This window comes from Lycorma delicatula, chromosome 10 (assembly GCF_047948215.1).
Source record: "Lycorma delicatula isolate Av1 chromosome 10, ASM4794821v1, whole genome shotgun sequence".
Lineage (NCBI taxonomy): Eukaryota > Metazoa > Arthropoda > Insecta > Hemiptera > Fulgoridae > Lycorma > Lycorma delicatula.
Genome location: NC_134464.1, coordinates 79,690,960 through 79,710,341, shown reverse-complemented (window position 1 = coordinate 79,710,341; position 19,382 = coordinate 79,690,960). Strand labels below are relative to the sequence as shown.

General features: G+C 30.9%; 1 protein-coding gene across 1 annotated transcript in view; it reads left to right on the top strand.

Annotated features, from left to right (window-relative positions):
- Positions 1-19,382, top strand: part of Setd3 (SET domain containing 3) — a 250,971-nt gene that overhangs the window by 220,013 nt on the left and 11,576 nt on the right. The window contains exons 7-8 of the mRNA XM_075377812.1: positions 3,376-3,487; positions 15,194-15,521. Of these exons, the coding sequence (XP_075233927.1) occupies positions 3,376-3,487; positions 15,194-15,521 (440 nt within the window). The remainder of the gene's footprint in view (positions 1-3,375; positions 3,488-15,193; positions 15,522-19,382) is intronic.

Below are 19,382 nucleotides of genomic sequence, written 5' to 3'. Positions count from 1 at the left end.
AAAAAAATTTAGGTTTACGAATGAAAGTGGTCACAGACACCATGAAAACGGTCAAGAAAAAAATTCATAAAAACTTTTCTACTGCTCGGAATTTAATAAATTACGTATTATTTTAAAGCTGAAATATCAAGTAATCATTTTTTTTTTTAAACTAAATTCGAAAAATCAAAATTTTGAAAAACAAAATCGGTAAAAACCCCCTAAAGAAAGATTTTTACAATGGATGTATATAAATAATAAAAAAAATTCAATAAATCGACCGACATCTCTTGATTAAAGTTGAATTATATGTTTTTTGTTCTTTTGCTTTAATTCCTCTGGTTTTAAATATTTTTCAACAATCTTTATTTACTGTACTTATTTTAATTTTATTTTTCATATATAAAGCTTTATATATGAAAACAATGTCTACAAATTTAAAAAAAAAATTAGACCCGGATTTAAAATATAGAAACGTTTTTTGAAATTTTTCTTTTACTTATTTTAGTCTTTATTATAGAGAGTGTTAGATTTAGGTAACTTTACCTAAGTAAATCTGTTTAGCTTAACCTATATTTAGAGATTCTTTTAAAAAATTTATTCCCCACCTTTAAAAAAAATATTTTCTGGTTTTTGGTTTAACTATTTTAATTTTTTCATTAATATCCGAGAAAGTCATGCAACACCTTGTTATCTTCTTTTTTTTTACTTTTATATCTATTTATATCCAGATTCTTGACCCCCTCAAAAAAAAATTACAATATTTATTACTATTTGGAGATATACCAAATAGATGACTAAGCTGTTAATTAATTTTGTTGCTCCTTTGTACTTGAATACATGATCATTCCATATATTTTTTAAAAGGGAATCATTAAAAAAAATGTTCATTTTTTGTCGCCTTGCATTTAATATAGTCATGTTAAATTACTAAAATATATTGCCAAAAAATATCTTCCTTTGTTCGACCAATTGATTCACAATATAGGTCCGTATGCGCTCATTTATAGATGCGTATTTATATATATTAATAATAGTAAAAGTTATTATAGAGAAAGTTTTTTTTTTCTTTCTATTCAATTTAATTATATATATTACTATGTCTCATACTAATGAATGGGAAGATGTTTAATTAACTTTAAAGCACCGTTCGTTAATTTATTTTCCTGCGCTTTAACTTCATATTATAATTTATGAATTTCTTCGCAAATTAGTACACTGAAGTGTATAACGTAGTAGAAGCTTCACACCCTAATCGTTTCGTGTTAAACCTCTACGCTTTCAATAACTGTGCAATCATTTATCGATTTAATGTAACGAAAATAAAAGTTTTTAATTACTATTTCTAAAATTATGATTAATGTCTTTTATAATAAAATATCTTAATGTTTTTTTTTTCTTTTATTTGTAGGCTACAATATATATATACAGAATAGGAAAATATTATTTTTTTGTGTTCTCGTTAAAAATCAGTCGTATTTTTTTATTAAAAGTCCCCCAGTCCCCCCCCCCCGGGTTTTACTTAGTTTTATTTAACGAAATGGATTCACCATTGTTTTTCTTGTAAAATTTTAAATCGAAATCATGTGTCACATGTTCACCATCCTATTTAAAAAAATTAAGTTTGATTTAATATGCCGGTTCTAAGATGGCGGACAAAAATTAAACACCCAGCATTATGCAGGTTTTTTAAAATTATGTTGAACCCCATTTCTGCCTTGAAATACCTCTCAGATATGCAATATAAAGCTGTTTCCATACTTAAATATCATTCTATGTAGCTAATGCGGAATTTTTTAAAATATTTTCTTTACATTATTTTATTCCATGAGTAGACTACTCGTTTTGTGATAAGAAGTTATGAAACTATAAGTATTTACATGTACCTTTATTTTTCCCCCATTTTGGGTAGATTTCATAAGAAGCTACCTATTGTAATGGGTACCATGGTTCGAATTCCAGAAAATTTCGACATATCTTCGCGTTTTACATCCCCCACACCACAAACCACCGTCAGTTCAAAAGTTTATATATACATTTAAATACGAGTATATATATATATTTATATATATATATCACTTTCTTGTGGACACGATAACTGCCGTAGTTTTGTGCCAATCACTTTGAAATTGATACATAAAATATAGCGACGCAAAATCTTGGTCGAGTTCGTTAATAGACAAAATCAGACCATGAGGGGGCTTTTTCGAAAAAAACAATATCACTATAACTTTCTTATTAAGTAAAACATCGAATTCATTTAAAGTTCCTACTATTCTTTGGATTAGAACCTAAAAACTATCTAAGTAAAGTTTTTTGATATCACTATCCATTGACCCAGGGGGTGGGAAAAATAAGGTTTTGAGAACAAAAAAAAAACAAAAATCATACCTCCCTTAATATGTACAGTAGCGAATCGGTTTAAAGTGGTCGTTAGTACTCTAAACATTACTTAAAACCTTTGTCTGAAAAAACCTTTGATATGACGAACCCGTACGGCAAGGGATGATCAAAATGTTGCTGAAATTGTAAGAAGATGTTGTGAAACTTGTTTCACATGTTTAGCGTAAAGTTAAATATGTGAAACTTTTTTTCATATGCAACCATTGTCGTATTGACTAAATTTGAAATTTTTCTTAACTTTATGGTGGAAATCTTTTTTATTTCCTATTTAGCAGCGGTGAAATCTACTTTCGGCGTGCCGAAAGGGATTTTTTAATGCGGTTATGTATGTAAAATTTATTACAAGTTTTTTTTTTTATTCCTTCTTGAGAGAAATCTTCTAGGTACAGTAATAATTATAAAAGTCTTTGCATCTGTATTTAATTATTATTAAAAATTCAGTGTGAAGTTAAATTTGTTACTGAACCGTTTTGCACTTTTTTATGATTAATTCACCATGTAAACTCGAATCTTGTACCGTGGGATTTATGAAATGGAAATTTTTTAGCCTGTGAAAAATGTTTACCTGTCTGGGATTCAAATTCAGAACTTTCGGATGACACAACTCCGTCAGATGGACACGGATAATTAAAATAAAATAAAATAAAATTGTCGTTATTTAAAGTTATAACATTTTTTAAAATTATTTTTATTAGAAGATTATTGTTAACGTGAAAATTACATACACACTCACATGCGCACACATGAACCCTAGAAAAGATGGTAAATAGATTTATGTAAGAATGTTATTTATATTTTTAAAATAAAAGTATTGAGATTACAAACTCATTTTGTGTTTCATAAAATAATGATACATTTATTAATAATGTAAATCTTAAATTAAAATTGTCACATTATTCAGCAGATTATCAATTAATATTATCTTATGATTATAGAAATTTGAAATAAATAGATTTTAAAATAATGGCAATTTTAATTTTTTCTTTTTTTTAGGTGGGCAGTTTCAACTGTGATGACTCGACAAAATTTTGTACCAGGTGTTGGATCCGGTATGGTTAATGCCCTCATTCCAATGTGGGACATTTGTAACCATTCAAATGGCAAGGTAAAATATAAGATAATTATTTTAAATAATAATAATTGTAATAAAACTATTACTTATATAGTAAATATTTTATGTTTTAGACGATATTAATAGTAGTAAATAAAATTTAATTAAAACTCATAAAAAAAATCTAGTTTGAAAAGAAATCTTTATGGATTTTATTAAATTTTTTTTCCGTATGATATATATGCTACAAGTTTGTGATGTATGAGAGTGAATTGCATAATAGAAATGTCAGATTTTTTCAGTGGTAATTGAACTCTGAACCTTTGAATTTAATTGTTAGCACACTAACAATTTCATTGATCAAACAACCATTTTTACATTTTAAATTTATTTAAATATTTGATTATACTGAATTGATGGATGAAAATATCAGATTTATCAAGTGCCAAAAATTTCACAAGAAAGAATTTACAAACCTTAGTGAATTAATATTTAAACGTAATTTAAATGTAGAAGAATTTTGAAAATCAATCACTATTTATGAAAAAAATTAATAACTTTTGTATCATATGTAAGTAAAAAATAAAAGCTATGAATGTTCCAAATGCTATGTGTACTTAGGCTCTGTTCCAAGCGCTTTATAAGTTAAACATGAATACTACAGTTGTTAAAATTAAATTTATTAATTTTTGGCAATAAAGTTTTGTTTAAATAGGTTACTATTCTAACAAGTATACAATGAAGTTGCAGTATCAGAATAGAAATTACTACACTGGAAAAATGTTCACCATTATAATTTTCCTTTTTATCCAAGATTAAATTTTTTGTCTTACTTCTACGCGAATGAAATGAAATTGAGCCATTTTTTTCAAAGTTTCCCATTAACCATGTATTTTTGTAGAAAAATTTACTTTGTAACTCGCATGTAATTTTATTGTAGGTAAAAATAGGTATAATTCTGGTTTTCGTCAACTTCTCATCTGCAGTCTTTAAAAAATGATAATCATTCTCGTCCATGTTAATAAAAGGATTTGTGGGTTTTGTACTATTTGTTATAGTTCCAGTACGTAACGTAGTATATGGATTAGCTCATGGTACATACAACTAGCGTTGCCTGTTTCGGTGAATCTTAACTATTTTTTCACGCTTGTTGGTCTTAGAAATATGAATGTAAACTATATACCTCTTGATATTTGGACGTAATTTAAACAAAAAAACAAATTATGTAGAAAAAATGACATTTCTACTCTTGATTGAAATTTAAATTACTTAATTATATTTTGTTTAATTATTTTATACCTATACTCACACGCGCACATAATGGAACACCAAATTTTCTGGATTAACCAGAAAATCATGGCTGAATCTCAATCATCAAAAATCTGAATAATTGGAAAATTATAAAAGGTTTATCATACGTCCTGAATATATCACTCTATTAGACAATGTGTCTACCCATTAGACAATGGGTATACACTTAGACGAAAATATTAAAAAATAAATGGATTACAGTAAAATTAGAAACATATTCGATATATAAATGTAATGTAATGAAAAACAAATAATATCTTGCGTAAACTTATGAAACTTAAATAAGGCAGAGAATACAATAATTATTTCATTTGTTTTGATCTTCTTTACAGCAGAATAAAAACAAACATAATTACATCATAATTCATACTTGACCAAAATGTGTTTCCAACACAGTCGTTTCAGAAATTAATTTTATAATTAGTTTAACAGAGGCTTTAATTACTTATGTTTTGGGCTGTATGAATTTAAATAAAAGTCAATTTAAAAAACTAATAAAAATAAAAAATAAAACTAATAACTATAAAAACTATAAAATAATAATATTTTTATAAAATAAAAATACATTTCCTATTGAAACAAAGCTTTGTTTGAATAGTATTTTTTTTAAGTAGTATATCAGTTTTCAATTGTTTAGTACGGATGTAGGCAATCTGGATTGTTGGACATCTGGAAAATCGTCATTCCACTCGCTGTAAAATACTTAGTTGCGAGTTTTCGGCTAGTGAAAGATTTCAGCTTCCCCGGTGAAATGAGGTCGTACTGAAATTTTTAGGACGTTAATTAAGGGGCAGAATTAGTGATTTCTTTTGGTCTTTGACCTAAAAAATCAAATAAAATAGGTTCTAGAACCGTAACTGAAGGAGTTTTTGAGAAATCTGGGATGAAAACTAATAAATTGTGGGGTAAAAAACCTCTGTTTTTTTTATGTTTGACGTACGATAACTTTGTTAGATGGGTGATAACTTTGTTACAAAATTGCTGTAAGTTGAACAAAATAAAGAAAAATGAGAAAAATTCAAATTTTGTTTAGAAACAGTACACTAAAGTGCATTATACACGTACCAGTTTATAGTAAATGTTCAAAAACGACCCCGCCATTTTTAATACATTTCTTGGCACGCTTCTACTGCTTTTATTGCTCAATTTTTCAGTACTGTCCTTAAGTTTCTCAGCCGCATCCATAATGCGGACAATTAATTCCTCACGACAACATATTTTTGTTTTGTATACAATATTTTTCATCCATTCCCAGACGCAAAAATCTAAAGATGTTAGATCAGCCGATCTTGTTAGACAAGAATGTGGACCTCCATCCATTTCTCAGGGAAATGATTTAAGTGAGCGGAAACGACGCAAGAAAAGCGAGGAGGCGCGCCATCCTGTTGGAAGTATACTTTTCGTCTCAGCGCTAGAGGAACATTTTCAAGCTGCTGCGGCAATTATTCTTGAAGAAAGTACAAGTAGACCTCATCATTAAAGCGACCAGGTATTATCAACGGTCCAAACACCTGATTGTGAAGAAGGCCGCACCATACATTGACGCTAAATCGGTGTTGAAAATCGCCTTCCATCGTTTCATGAGAATTTACTTCTGTTACCCAACTATGTCCATTGCGTAAGTTGTTGACACAATCTAGAGTGAAATTTTCCTCGTTGGTAAACAAAAAAAGTTTGTTGAGTTGTCGATTTGTATTCCACCATTTGCAAACTCCAAGCGAAGCGGACCGTCTCCTGGGTATAGATGGCTGTTTATGATAAGGATAAAAGTTGTTTTGATTAAATATCCTCCAAACTAACGAATGCGAAACTCCGATCCGCTTACAAAGTTGCCGGATACTGACGCATGGACTGCATCAATAGTAATCTTATCAATAACAACGTCGTGTTGAACAGATAGTTCACAGCTAGCACAAATAGTAGGTAGTGTTCCTGTTTCCCGAAGATTGCGAAAAGTCGTGCTGATTGTTTTGGGATCTGGAATCCTGCGATTCGAAAAACGTATTTCATATTCTAGTGCAGCAGCTCTAGACCATTACACACACCCAAAATGAATACTATATCAGCGTATTCCTCTGTTGTAAATAAGTACGGCATTACTTCAATGGCAAACCGATCACGTTCAAACTATAATTCACAGAAAACTTTCGCTAACGACTGTACAGTTCACATTACCGATATACTTGATGTACCTTACAAAATGATTTAAACACTAATACAGTATTGCGCATTTTTGATCAGCTATTGTTATTTTATTTTCAACATTGAAATAATAATCTTTCAAATAATTTGTTATATTTCTGTCGTAGATAAAAAAAATGATTATCTAAGTAATTTTTATTTTACAATTGTGTAATTTCCATTTTTTTTTTAACATCAATTTTTAACAGTAAATAATGTTTTTACAAACTTTTCACATCACCAAAACCGAATTGGATCTTTGTTTACATTAAATAAGTGCTTTTCTGACTAATATATTAATGTACTGCTTTTAAATAAAATTCGAATTTTTAAAATTTTTGTTTTTGTTTTTTTTATTCAACTTACGTAAACCATTTTGTTCAGGATTTAATTCTCTTTAAGTTTTGTTTAAAAGTTTTATGCGTTTATTACCCATTTAACAAAGTTATTGTACGTCAAACTAAAAACGGAGTTTTTTACCTCAATTTATTGGTTTTCAACACCAGATTTCTCAAAAACTCCTTCAGTTACGGTTTTGAGGCTTATTTTATTCGATTTTCGGGTCTAAAACCATAAGAAATCACTAATTCTGTTCCTTAATTAACGTCCTTAATATTTCAATACGACCTCATTTAACCGAGATAGCTGGAATCCGAGCGAAATTCTTTCACTAGCAAACGAAGAATTTTAGGAGATATATTTATATGAACTTTTTCCATTATTTTCACGATTAGAATTGGTTATGAAAGTCCCGGGAGAACTTTGTGATACACTCTGTATATAGAATTACCGGGAGGATTCTATTGAACTTCTTAGGAAGGTTTGTTTCATTAAAATAATGAAAAAAGTTCATATAAACAGGTCCGAAAACGCTTTGCTAGTGAAATATTTCGCCCTGATTTCTGCTTCTCCCCCTGAAATGAAGCCCTACTGAAATTTCGGGAAGGTAAATTAAGGGGCCAATTTAGTGGTTTCTTATGGTTTTTGACCTGAAATTTTTTTAAAAATGGGTCCCAGAACTTCATCGTCTTTATTTTCTACGAAATATGGTGTAATAAACTATTGAGTTGAGTTTCAATATGGAAAATACTGATTTAGTTTTAGATTAAATGAACAGTTTTTTTTTTAAACCAAATAAAATAGCATAAGTTATTCTAATATTACATCAACTTTTCAAAATTTCTGTCATTAACCTTTTTTTTTTCTTGTTAAACACCCCCGGCCTCCGCCGTTAGGCTATGCGCAGGAATGTCGGAGTGTCGTGGGAGTCGACTGCCCCCTGACTTGCCTTCTTCTTTGTGGCCTCCCATCGGGGTCCTCTCAGTTTCATCAAGATGCAGTAGCCCTCCCTTCTGGACGACCACTGCACCCCTCCGCTGAGAGGCTACCCTTCCCGTCCCTACTCTAGGTTGCCGGCTACGCCTTGCGCGCAGCCGGCAAACCGCCACGTCCTTCCCTCTCAAACCTTGAGGGTCCCAGATGTCATCATCGGAAGTACCCCGATCCGTCCACTCTTGTGTGTGTACGGACCAAAGCATCCTAGACAACCCAGCTGCCTCCCTGGCCCTACACGGCGACCACGATTCGCCCCCCTTTTTTTTAACCCAGTATCAGCTTGGACGAGCTGTTGCCATCTCCATACTGTTAGCCCTTCGAGATGCGTCCTTCCTGCCTGTTTGCCAAGAGCCATTTAAAAAAACAAACAAAAAATCAAAGGTATCAGCTATTTAAGCAGCAAATGAAGAATGCATAAATTCCTAATGCTAGTTGACCATTACACTATACAGGAACCATTACACTCACAGAAAAAAAAAGTAAAAGCAGAACTGAATATGAAAAATCATATTACGCAAAAAAATTCTCCAGGACATAACTATATCCTCGCAAGTACAATACACATGCAATTAGCACAAGTAGACAAATAACACTACAAAAATGAGATTCATCCATATAATCAACAAGATGAGAAATGTGATGAATTCCTTATACCAGCTAACCTGTTGCCGATACAGATACCATTGTCAGATAAAAGCAGTTTTAGACTGTGATGAATAACATTAATTAATTAAGTCTTCCAGGGCCTTGGCTATTGCCACGTCAGCACAGTACTCTAATCATCCAGCTACAAGTATTGCAAATAAACAGAAACAACAAATGAGAATTGTCTACGTAAACAACAGGATGAAATACAGTAAGTTCCTAAAACTAATTAAACCATTGCACGATACCGATACCATCCATTGTCATAAACAAATCAAATAAAACCAGTCACATAGCATGAAAAATAAAATTAAGCATTAACTCTTCTAGATATTGGCTACTGCCACGCAGAAACAATACACATTAACATCTAGCTATAATTAGTACCAGCAAGCAGCAATAAAATGAGGATCATCCATATAGCTAAAGAAAAAATACACTAATTCCCTAATACCAGTTGAACCATAGAACCATATAGACATCATTGTTATTGAAATCAAATAATAGCAGCACAGTGTATGAAAATGAACATTAAGCCTTAAATTCTACTGGAACAATGACTATTGTCTCACAGGCGCACTATGTAATGACATCGAGGTATAATTAATACGAAGAAACAAGCAAACAACAAAAATTAAAAACATCTACATAAGTGACAAGATGAAAAATGCAGTGAGCTCCCTAATACTAGTTAAATCTTGTACAATACAGAAACCAAATCAGATAAGAGTGGTCACACTGTTGGAAAATAACAGTAAGTACTAACTTCTTCCAAGCATTGACTATTGTCATGCAGGCACAAAACAAAATAACATTCAGGTATAACCAGTACAAATATACAACAAACTAGATGAGAAAACGATATTTTAAGATACACACTAATTCTACTGCTGTGCCAAGGGACATTGCATACACCCGGCTCCTAATCTTCGCCCCATTCTCTTCCTGCCACTTCTTTGGTCTTCAGGATGCTACCCACCATCCTCCTGACCTCTTCCCATTCTCTCTCCCCCTTGAGCATATAGGCCACCGTTGTCTCAGGCATGAGGCCCTCCGTTCCGTACCTGCGACGCACCTCAGCCCTCTGTCACATTCATAAAAGGTGTGCTCAGGCATGTCCTCCTGTCCGCAGTATAGACATCTCGGAGTTCGCCTCTTCTTGAATCTATGTGGGTACATCCCGAACTCCCCATGTCCAAACAGAATGTGTGAGAAAGTAATCCACCTCCCTGTGTTTGCGTCTGACCCACAGGCCCAAGTCCGGGATCAGCCTCCTTGTCCATGCTCCTGTTACGGCCTTATTCCATTCCTCTTGCCAGTGGTCCATCAGCCGTTTTTTAGCATCGGCCTCTGTCATTAACCTGAAAACACATTTCAGCATGGAGAGTTACAGATGAGATAGCATTTTCTAGCATTCTTGAGTTGTTTTTGATTTATTCATTGGTTCACATGATTCTTTGTAAAAAGTTTATTTGCATTTCTGTTCTTTTTACATACACAACGTTTTCATATATCCTCACAAAAAGAAATCAAAAGGATTCATTTCAGCTGATCTAGCTGGTCACACTTAAGGTCTGAACTTGACCAATCCAGCGGTTAGGAAATGTTTCATTCTGATAATGAATAATAGGACCATAAAAATGAGTTGGCCCACCATCGTGTTGGAAATACATATCAGTTTTTGTATTAAGTGGAACATTCTGTAAAAGTACCGAAAGCTCATTTAGGCTGCTCATTTAATGTACTGACAGGCATTTAATGAAAAATGGTGCTGGAAATTAGTTTTGATTATTTCATGAGGATTATCATGTTTCCAAAAAAAAATTGTTTCTTGTATTGTTTATCCCATCTTGCGTAAATGTTGTTTCATCAGTAAATAATATCAGCAGTTGGAAGCATGTTGTTTTGTAATAACCGTTGCCAATAATTCACTCGCAAATTTTATTTACCGTCTTAAAGATATTAAACTGGTTGAGGGTGATATAGATAGAGACCTTCATTATGTAATGTCCACCATATACTGTTGCATGGAATCCCCAAACGTGCAGATAATCTGAGTACTAGTAGTTGGACTTCGCTCTGTCATACGTACAATCTGCTCATTAACATTTGTTTTCCATTCAGATGTTAAATTAAATGTTTTGCTTTCTCTTAGCTGTTGGTGAGTATCTGCAAATACTTTATGGTTAGGAATTTTTCAATCTGGAAATCTCTTTTCCTAATATTTTTTCATATTAGGATATTGTTTCAATACCCTAATATATCTTTCAATATTGTTCAACAGCTCGTGTAGCATTGCCATTACAAAAATCATAGATGAAATGAATGTTGGCATATTCGTGATTTGTAAACTTAAATGGCATTTCTCAGAAGATGCAAATGAAATATTTCAAAGAATCACTTGAACCGTTGAAGAAATCAAAAACAACCAAAAAATGCTATCTCATCTGTAACTCACTGTGCTGAAATGTGTTTTCAGGTTGATGGTGGGCATTTTGAACAGTTGAGGTAACATAAGAATAATTTATGCTATTTTATATAGTTTTAAAAGTTTAGTTTGTTTTTATCATTTTTATCCAATAGAAATCTGTTCGTTTTATTCTAAAATTGTAATTCAATATTTTCCTTACTGCTTCATATTGTTCTGCATTAAAGAACGCATTATTTTCTTACACTATTATTTATTTTTTATATTTACATCAATTTTCTCAGAATTAAATTCTCTAACAATTTAACCAATAAATTTTATTTGTTTATTGACAATTTAACAAAGTTATTTTACACCAAAGCTAAAAACCTGTTTTTTTTCAACTCAATTTTTTGTTTATTACATCTATTTTGTATAAAATAATGGTGATAGATATCTGGGACCCATTTAAAACTGGGACCCTTTTTTAAAACTTTTTCCAGCCAAAAACCATAAGAAATCACTAAATTTGCCCCTTAATTTACTTTCCCAGAATTTCATTAGGGCATCATTTCAGCAGAGGAGCAGAAATTAAAAAAAAATTAAATACAGCAGTTTATTACAATCTCATACATCCTACATTAAACACATTATGGTTTTTTGGTATCTCTTCATGTTTTACAAAGAATTTTTTTAAATTTAGAAAGTGTCATTAGAATTGTGTGAAATGTAAAAGTCATGTAGACAGTCCCTAGACTGATAGTTTGTAGTTTTGAACAATTGTTTTGTACATATAATAAAACTGTATAAAATTGTATTATAATAAAACAATTTTAGTAAGTTGGTATTATGTTTTTATTTATTTTAAAGGATTGATTTTAAATATTCTTCAGTACTGAAATGACTCTTGATTTGATTTAAATTATAATACATTATTGTTGTGCTACATTTTGGTTAATTTCTACATCGTAATCAGCTATAATAAAAATTATTGAGCAACAGTACTTGCCACTCAACTGACCCAAAAAGAAATAAAATAAATTTTAAAGATCCTTTGAGAATAGTTTATTCATTTTAATATTGTAATTTAACACTTCTTATAAATACTGCTATTAAGATATAAAATAATAATATAATCATTTTGTAGAAGTCAAACCTGTAAGTTTCCTCATCAGTGTTATTAAGAATTCATTTCTAGTTTTGTTTATTGTGTAATTATTATTATAATAAATTTTGTTTTATTTATTATGTGGTATATAATAATGGAAGGAAACAGATGCTTATTTTATAAAGTTACTGGAAACAAGTGTTTATTTCTGGAGAAAGCTTTCTATATCATTTAATGAGAATTAATGAGTAAAATTCAAATACTACTAGCATTTTTGTTTACAATTCACTTAATAATATTTGTTTTATCATGTATGTATTCACCACAGATTGCATTAAAACTTATTATTGCATCTCCAGATGTTTGTATTTAAAATGTGTTGTATCATAATGGGGCACTCTATATAAGAATATATAATTATAATATGCATCTCATAAATATTATCAAATAGTCTATAAAATTCATTTCAATTTTTTTCTTCCTTATACAAAGTAAAGGAAGTATTGTGATCGTGAAAAATTTTTATTTTCAGATTTGAACAGAAATATCCATTTTGACCATCCCTGAATTCATTTTGACTAGTTTCGGCGGGACGCCTGTACATACATACATACGTATGTATGTATCTCGCAAAACTCAAAAAATGATTAGCCGTAGGACTATGTTGAAATTTTATATTTAGGACTGTTGTAACATCTAGTTGTGCACCTCCCCTTTTGATTGCAATCGACTGAACCAAAAGTGTCCAAAAAAAAATCTGGATTTTGGACTTCTTTTTAACTGCAGTAATAAGCCTTCACTGGCTTCCAACAGTATCTCATAAGAGGTACATATTTTCATTGGTTCCAGAGTTATAGCCAAATAAAATTTTGATTAATATATTTGGATCTTACAGGGAAAGGCACATCGGTTCAAATCAGACTTCATCAACTTTTTTTTTTAACTTCTTTTTTGATCGATTTATTAATAATTATTAACCTCTGATTGTAAAAGAGAATCTTTACAATAAAAAATATCAGAAGTTATTAATAAAACAAAATTTTATGTAATTTTCATTAAAAAAAAAAAAAGTGTATATGCAATTTAATAGGCATACAAGGAAGTCATGTAGTGTCCACATCAGATTTTTTTTTTTGAGTGTCACTTGAGTGGTAACTACAATTGCACAACAACTGTTTATAATGTTAAAATATATGGATTCAAATCCAGTCAAAATTCTACATACTTTTAACTATATATGAATTTCCATGTAATGTCTTTAATACTGTTTTCAGTTCAAATATCTGTTTTACAAGTATATTAAAAGTAAGAAACAAATTGTTTAAAACTCATAATGTGGGTTATCTTAACAAAGTATTTGAAAAACGGATTTCAAGAAGATCATTAACACTTAAATGCATAAAAAATAGTTTACAAAAATTGTAAATTATACATTAGAAGTAATGGTGAAAATATTAATGAAAATACTAAAGTTAAAGATAAATTAATAAATGAGTACTTTATTTTTAAACTATAATATAGATCATGTCAAGAATGATATGTTTCCTATTCCATGGATAACATTAAAAAAATTTCACCAGAATTTGCCTGGATGGGTTAAACGAAATTGTAGAGAAATGTTCATCAGAGTAGCATTACAGTATACAAAATTATAAATTAAAAAGAAAAATGGGTATAATTCCCCAAATAATTGAAGATATATCATTACATTCCCCAAATGTGTAATGAAGATTCACATACATGACATTGCACACCAATTACTTACTTTTTGCCCTTGCAGCTGATTGGATTTTCTGTACACCAAATGCATGAATTCTGTGCAGTCATGTATTCTTCAAGGTGGTGCCATACCTCATCAGACCAAAATCAGTTATAGGGTACACTTCCCCATCTGGCATTACAAATGACATGAACTGCTCACTGAAAGCTACACATTTTCCATTGTCTGGATGTAATTTTGTGTCGCTAACAACACAAATTCTGTGTGGATGCATCTTTAAACACTTGCCCAATGCTGTGTGGACACTACTAATAGAGAGTCCTGACTGGTGAGATAGATGTTGCACAGATTTCTTGGGACTAACCGAATATGCAGCTTGCACGTTGATCAACTTGTCTGGTGTTAGCACTTTTGGTCCATCTGCCACATTTGCTGTCTCTTGAAACTTGTCATACAACCACTTGATGGAGGACTTGTTTGATGCATCCTTACCATATTTTTCTGAGAAGACATTCTGAGTCTGGGCACAACTGGCACATCTAACATTTTGGGAGTTAATGAATATTTTCTGCTGCATTGTGTAATCCATTTTTCCTCAATACCAAACCAAGATTTGATGACCCATTTTTGTAACTTTTTTAAAAACTCTTTCTGAATTTTTGACATTACATTATTGTATTCCAGACAGAAATATACAGTATAAAGACATAATAAATATTTAACAACAAAATTAAGCTTAGTGTTTGATTTATATGATTCAAAGTAAAATAGTTAGATTTGATAGTATTACAAGGAATTTAATCAACCATCCCAAGAAAATTTATATGATTCACATATACTACTGTTTGGCCAGAAGCATGTGGTTTGCGATATTTTTAAACTTATAATCCACTTTGATAATATTATTTCTTATTTAAATTTTCTGAAAAAATTAAACCAATATCTTCCTATTAATCTTCTGTAACATTATTTTCATAAAGATATGCTGAAATTTTTTAAATGTGTTGTGATAATAATTATTACTTTTTTGTTTTCTTTTTTTTTTAAAAAAAGCTGTCAACTGATTTCAACTTAAACGCAGATCGTAGTGAATGTATGGCATGGAGAGACTTCAATGCTGGTGAACAAGTATTTATATTATACGGTGCCCGTTCAAATGCTGATCTTTTAGTTCATAATGGATTTATTTATCCTGGAAATGAACATGATAGTGTTAAACTGCGATTAGGAATATCAAAATCTGACACATTACAACCTCTTCGTACTCAGTTATTAGCTAAATTAGGTTTACCAACCGCCGCTGATTTTACACTTCGCTGTGGTTCCGAACCAGTCGATGAAAGACTACTTGCTTTCTTGCGTGTCTTCAGTATGGGACAAGGTTGTATAAGTTGTTATTATGTTTAATATGTTAGTCTACCGTTTTTTCAATCCTTGATCCTAATTCACTTCCTGTTTTTATATTTTTCATTTTATTTTGAACCTTGTCCCTTTTTACCTATATTCAGTTCCTATTAAATTATTTTCAATACTTGATTTCATATGTTTTATTTTTAGTTTTTATGTTTCTTATTTCCTTCAATTATCTCATTACTTTTACCATTAAGTACCTTTTTTAGTTTTGCTATGTTTTATTTTTTGTATTTCTTATATTTTCGCTTTTTGTATCCTTAATAAAGCAAAAGTTAAGTTTTATGTTCTTTCATCTTTTTATTTTTTCTTGTTACTCGTAATAATTTATTTATAAGTGTGATGATTTTTTTTTATTATAGGGTGACACACAAAGAGTTGACAAATTTGTAAAGTAAATTAAAAAGCTGATGACTGAAGGTTGTTTCTATTTAAAATATTTATCATTTTATTTTAATATAATATTTGTTCATTTATGTAATTCAATGATTCTAATTAAAGCACGTGCATACCGTATTTAATTCGTGTGGGTGGTGGTGGTATTAGCTGCGACGGCCGGCACTAATTAAACAAATGTAATTTCATAACTTAACATTGAACAAATTTCGCTTGTATGGTTGGCAGACTGGTGTAGCCTTGAGGCTTAATGCTGTAGGTATCAAATCAACCAGGTAGTCGGGTTTGAGACCCAGCGAAACTGAGTTGCTTTTTTACACTTTAAATATTATTCATTTATTTAATTCTACCGCTCACCTGTGATGTCACAACATAGCAGAAGACTAAAATAGCATTTTTTGGGGTAGATTTTTTTCAAATATTGTTATTTTTTAATTGTTAACAAATGTGCCTAAGAAAAATATGATCTTAATTAGACTAAATCTCAAGATATTGAGGGTGACCTTGCTCAACAGCGTCATTCCCTTGACCTTTTAGGTTGAAAATTTATTGGCATTAAGGCCCCATATATAGAAATAATCTGACCATTTGGTCAAAGTCAATCCTATAGTTCTGGAGATGTAAGTTGATTTAGAGGTCAAACCAAACACTCGTACATTAAACATCCAGAAAATTTCCATCTGGTTCTTTGGGTTCCTTAGGTGTCAAAACATCAAGATCCAGTGAAAACCGCACATACCCAAATTTGATCGATTCCAAAACTTTCCCTTCTAGAGATACAGCACTATCCAGATGGGAAAGTAAAAATTATTAACTCTTTGTAGTTAAGTGTTTCATACTAGTCAGTCTTTTTTATTTTTCTTGCAACTGATGACAGTAAATCTCTTATTACCCTTATGCCACCACATAACAATTAATAATTGGCTATGGAAACAACAAGTGTCTGTTATGGAGCCTGTTAAAGAATATATTTTTTATAGTAAGTAAAATAAAATAATATAACAGGTGAGAACTAAAAAACTGTTCAAAACACTTAAATAATTTTTTTTTTTAATTGTTCCTAAAATTTCTACTTTCTGAAGTTGGCATAAAGTTAAAAAACTACAATTTGTATAAAAATTTGTAATTCAATGCCTACTCCTCCAAAAAAGTCAAAATTTAAAGGATTGAAATTTTTTTTATCCATAAATCATTTTGTAGGATAAGCCTACAAAATAAGCTGTTAAAAACTACTAAGCAACCTTTAGCAGATCTGTTAGTTTCCAGGAAATATTATGGCACTTCGTGCCATAATATTGTTGTCATTCAAAACAACAAGAAAAACATTCTTAAGAGATCTTGTTTCCAGTTTTAAGGATTTCATATTTTTATCTCTTATTTTATCCTCACAAAATTACTTCACTTCATAATCTTTCCAAAGTAACTTTATTTTGAGATGGATTTATAAATAAATAAAATATCTGGTATTGAGGAAAAGGGCATGTCCATGAAAAAGAATTCAAGTTACTACCTGGGTTGATCTATTCAGTTATGTAGATTGTATGGACAAGTATTTTTTCATTAAACTTTTTATTCTGTATGAGTATGCTAAAGATAATTTTTCCCTCAAATTTGTAGCATTTAAACTCCATTTTGATAATTCTGTGGTATATGTAAAATGGCACAACCTCTTAAACTGCTAATGTTGTGTTAGGTGTTTTTAAAACAGATCTTGGTTGCTTGGAACACCAAAAATTTATTTGTTTATTTTGGCTGGCTTTCAGTCCAGATTTAAATAACTGTGAATTTTTCTTTGAGAGTATCTAAAAGAAAGACTTTTTCTAAGACTGGAATTCAAGCTTGGATAGTTATTTTTGGTTTATTTTGTGTTTTATCAATAAGGAATTCACCATAGAGAGATCTGAAACATTCACAACTATCCTCAAAAAGTTGTTTGGTGCATATTTAAGCCATATTGAAATTGTGGTATCGTCAAAATCTCTATTTGAAATCGGTCATTCTATTTTGACCTTTGACTTTCAAAGATCAAAATATATGTCAACTATTTGTGTGTCAATACAAACAAATTTGGTTAGTGAAATCTTTTTGTACTCATCTTTAATTTTGTTGTTGTTTGTTCAAGCAATTTCTTTATAAGAGTGATGCTTTATCATTAAAAAAATAAAATAAGAACCCTTTATAATATTAGAATTCTGGATTTTGAAATGAGTTTTAGTGTGAAAAAAATAAATAAAGATACGAAACAGTTTTCGCAAGAATTAAAGATTTATTTTATTGGACATTATTCGTAGAAGGAAAATAAATAAATCACATTGGATTAAATTTAATTTTAGAAGGTGATAAAAATAAATTATTAAAATTATGCAGGACCTGTAATAAAATGAAACATTCTGAATGCAGTAGACAGTGGTAAAAAGTAGAAAGGATAGAATAGCCTTCTTATATTGCAGAACATTTTATATTTGGAAATTATTTTGTATATACATACAACTTAATTTTTGTGACTGTTTTATTAATTTAAATCAGAAATTGACATCATGTCAAGCAAATCATAATGTTGTTGTTACCTAGAATATGTAATAAAAGAAAATTGAGTATTAACAATTGATTAATACTTTAATTATATTTGATTTAAAAAAAAATAATAAATGAATACAGATTTTAAAAATAGTTAGTACAGATGTAAAACCAGCTATGTCCATCTTTTTTTTTTTTTTTAACTTGTTAAGCACCCCAAGGAAACCAGCCTCCGCCTGTTAAGACATAGCATGGTCGCCTTGCAGTGCCGTGGCAGCAGTCTCTGCCCACCCTAGCTGCCTCCTTCCGGAGGATCTCCCACCGGGGTCCCCAAAGCCTCATCGAAGCGAGCCCCACCTCTTCCGGATAGCTAACTCCCTCCTCCGCTATGGAGCTACCCTCCCCGTCCCTAACCTACTTGCAGCCGGCACGCCTTCTGCGTACCGCTGCCCCCTCACGTTCACCTCATACCCGAGGGTCCTTAATGCCATCATTGGGGAGCCCCGACCCCACTACACTTGCCAGTGAAGCCAGAACACCCTAGGCAATAAGGCTACCTCCCTGGGCCCTACTCGTCGCCACGCTTCATCCCCAGCCTCCAGAATATTTTGAGGCTTTTTTTATTTTTTATTTTTTTTTTAACCCCATTGGACATTTCAACGTCATGCCTCTTGATCCGGCCACCCTTCTCCCATGTCCGGACCAGATCAAGAAGTATGTACCACAGTAATATTTCAACAAATATTAACCCCAATTATACAAAATACAAAAAAACACTAAATCTAAACACCTTAATTAAATTTTTTTATTTTTTTTATTTATTTTTTATTTTTTTATTTATTATTTTTTTGATTAAGTTATAAGGTAGCAGTGACCTTCCCGTCACCATCCATATCCATACATACTTCTCCACAGCTTG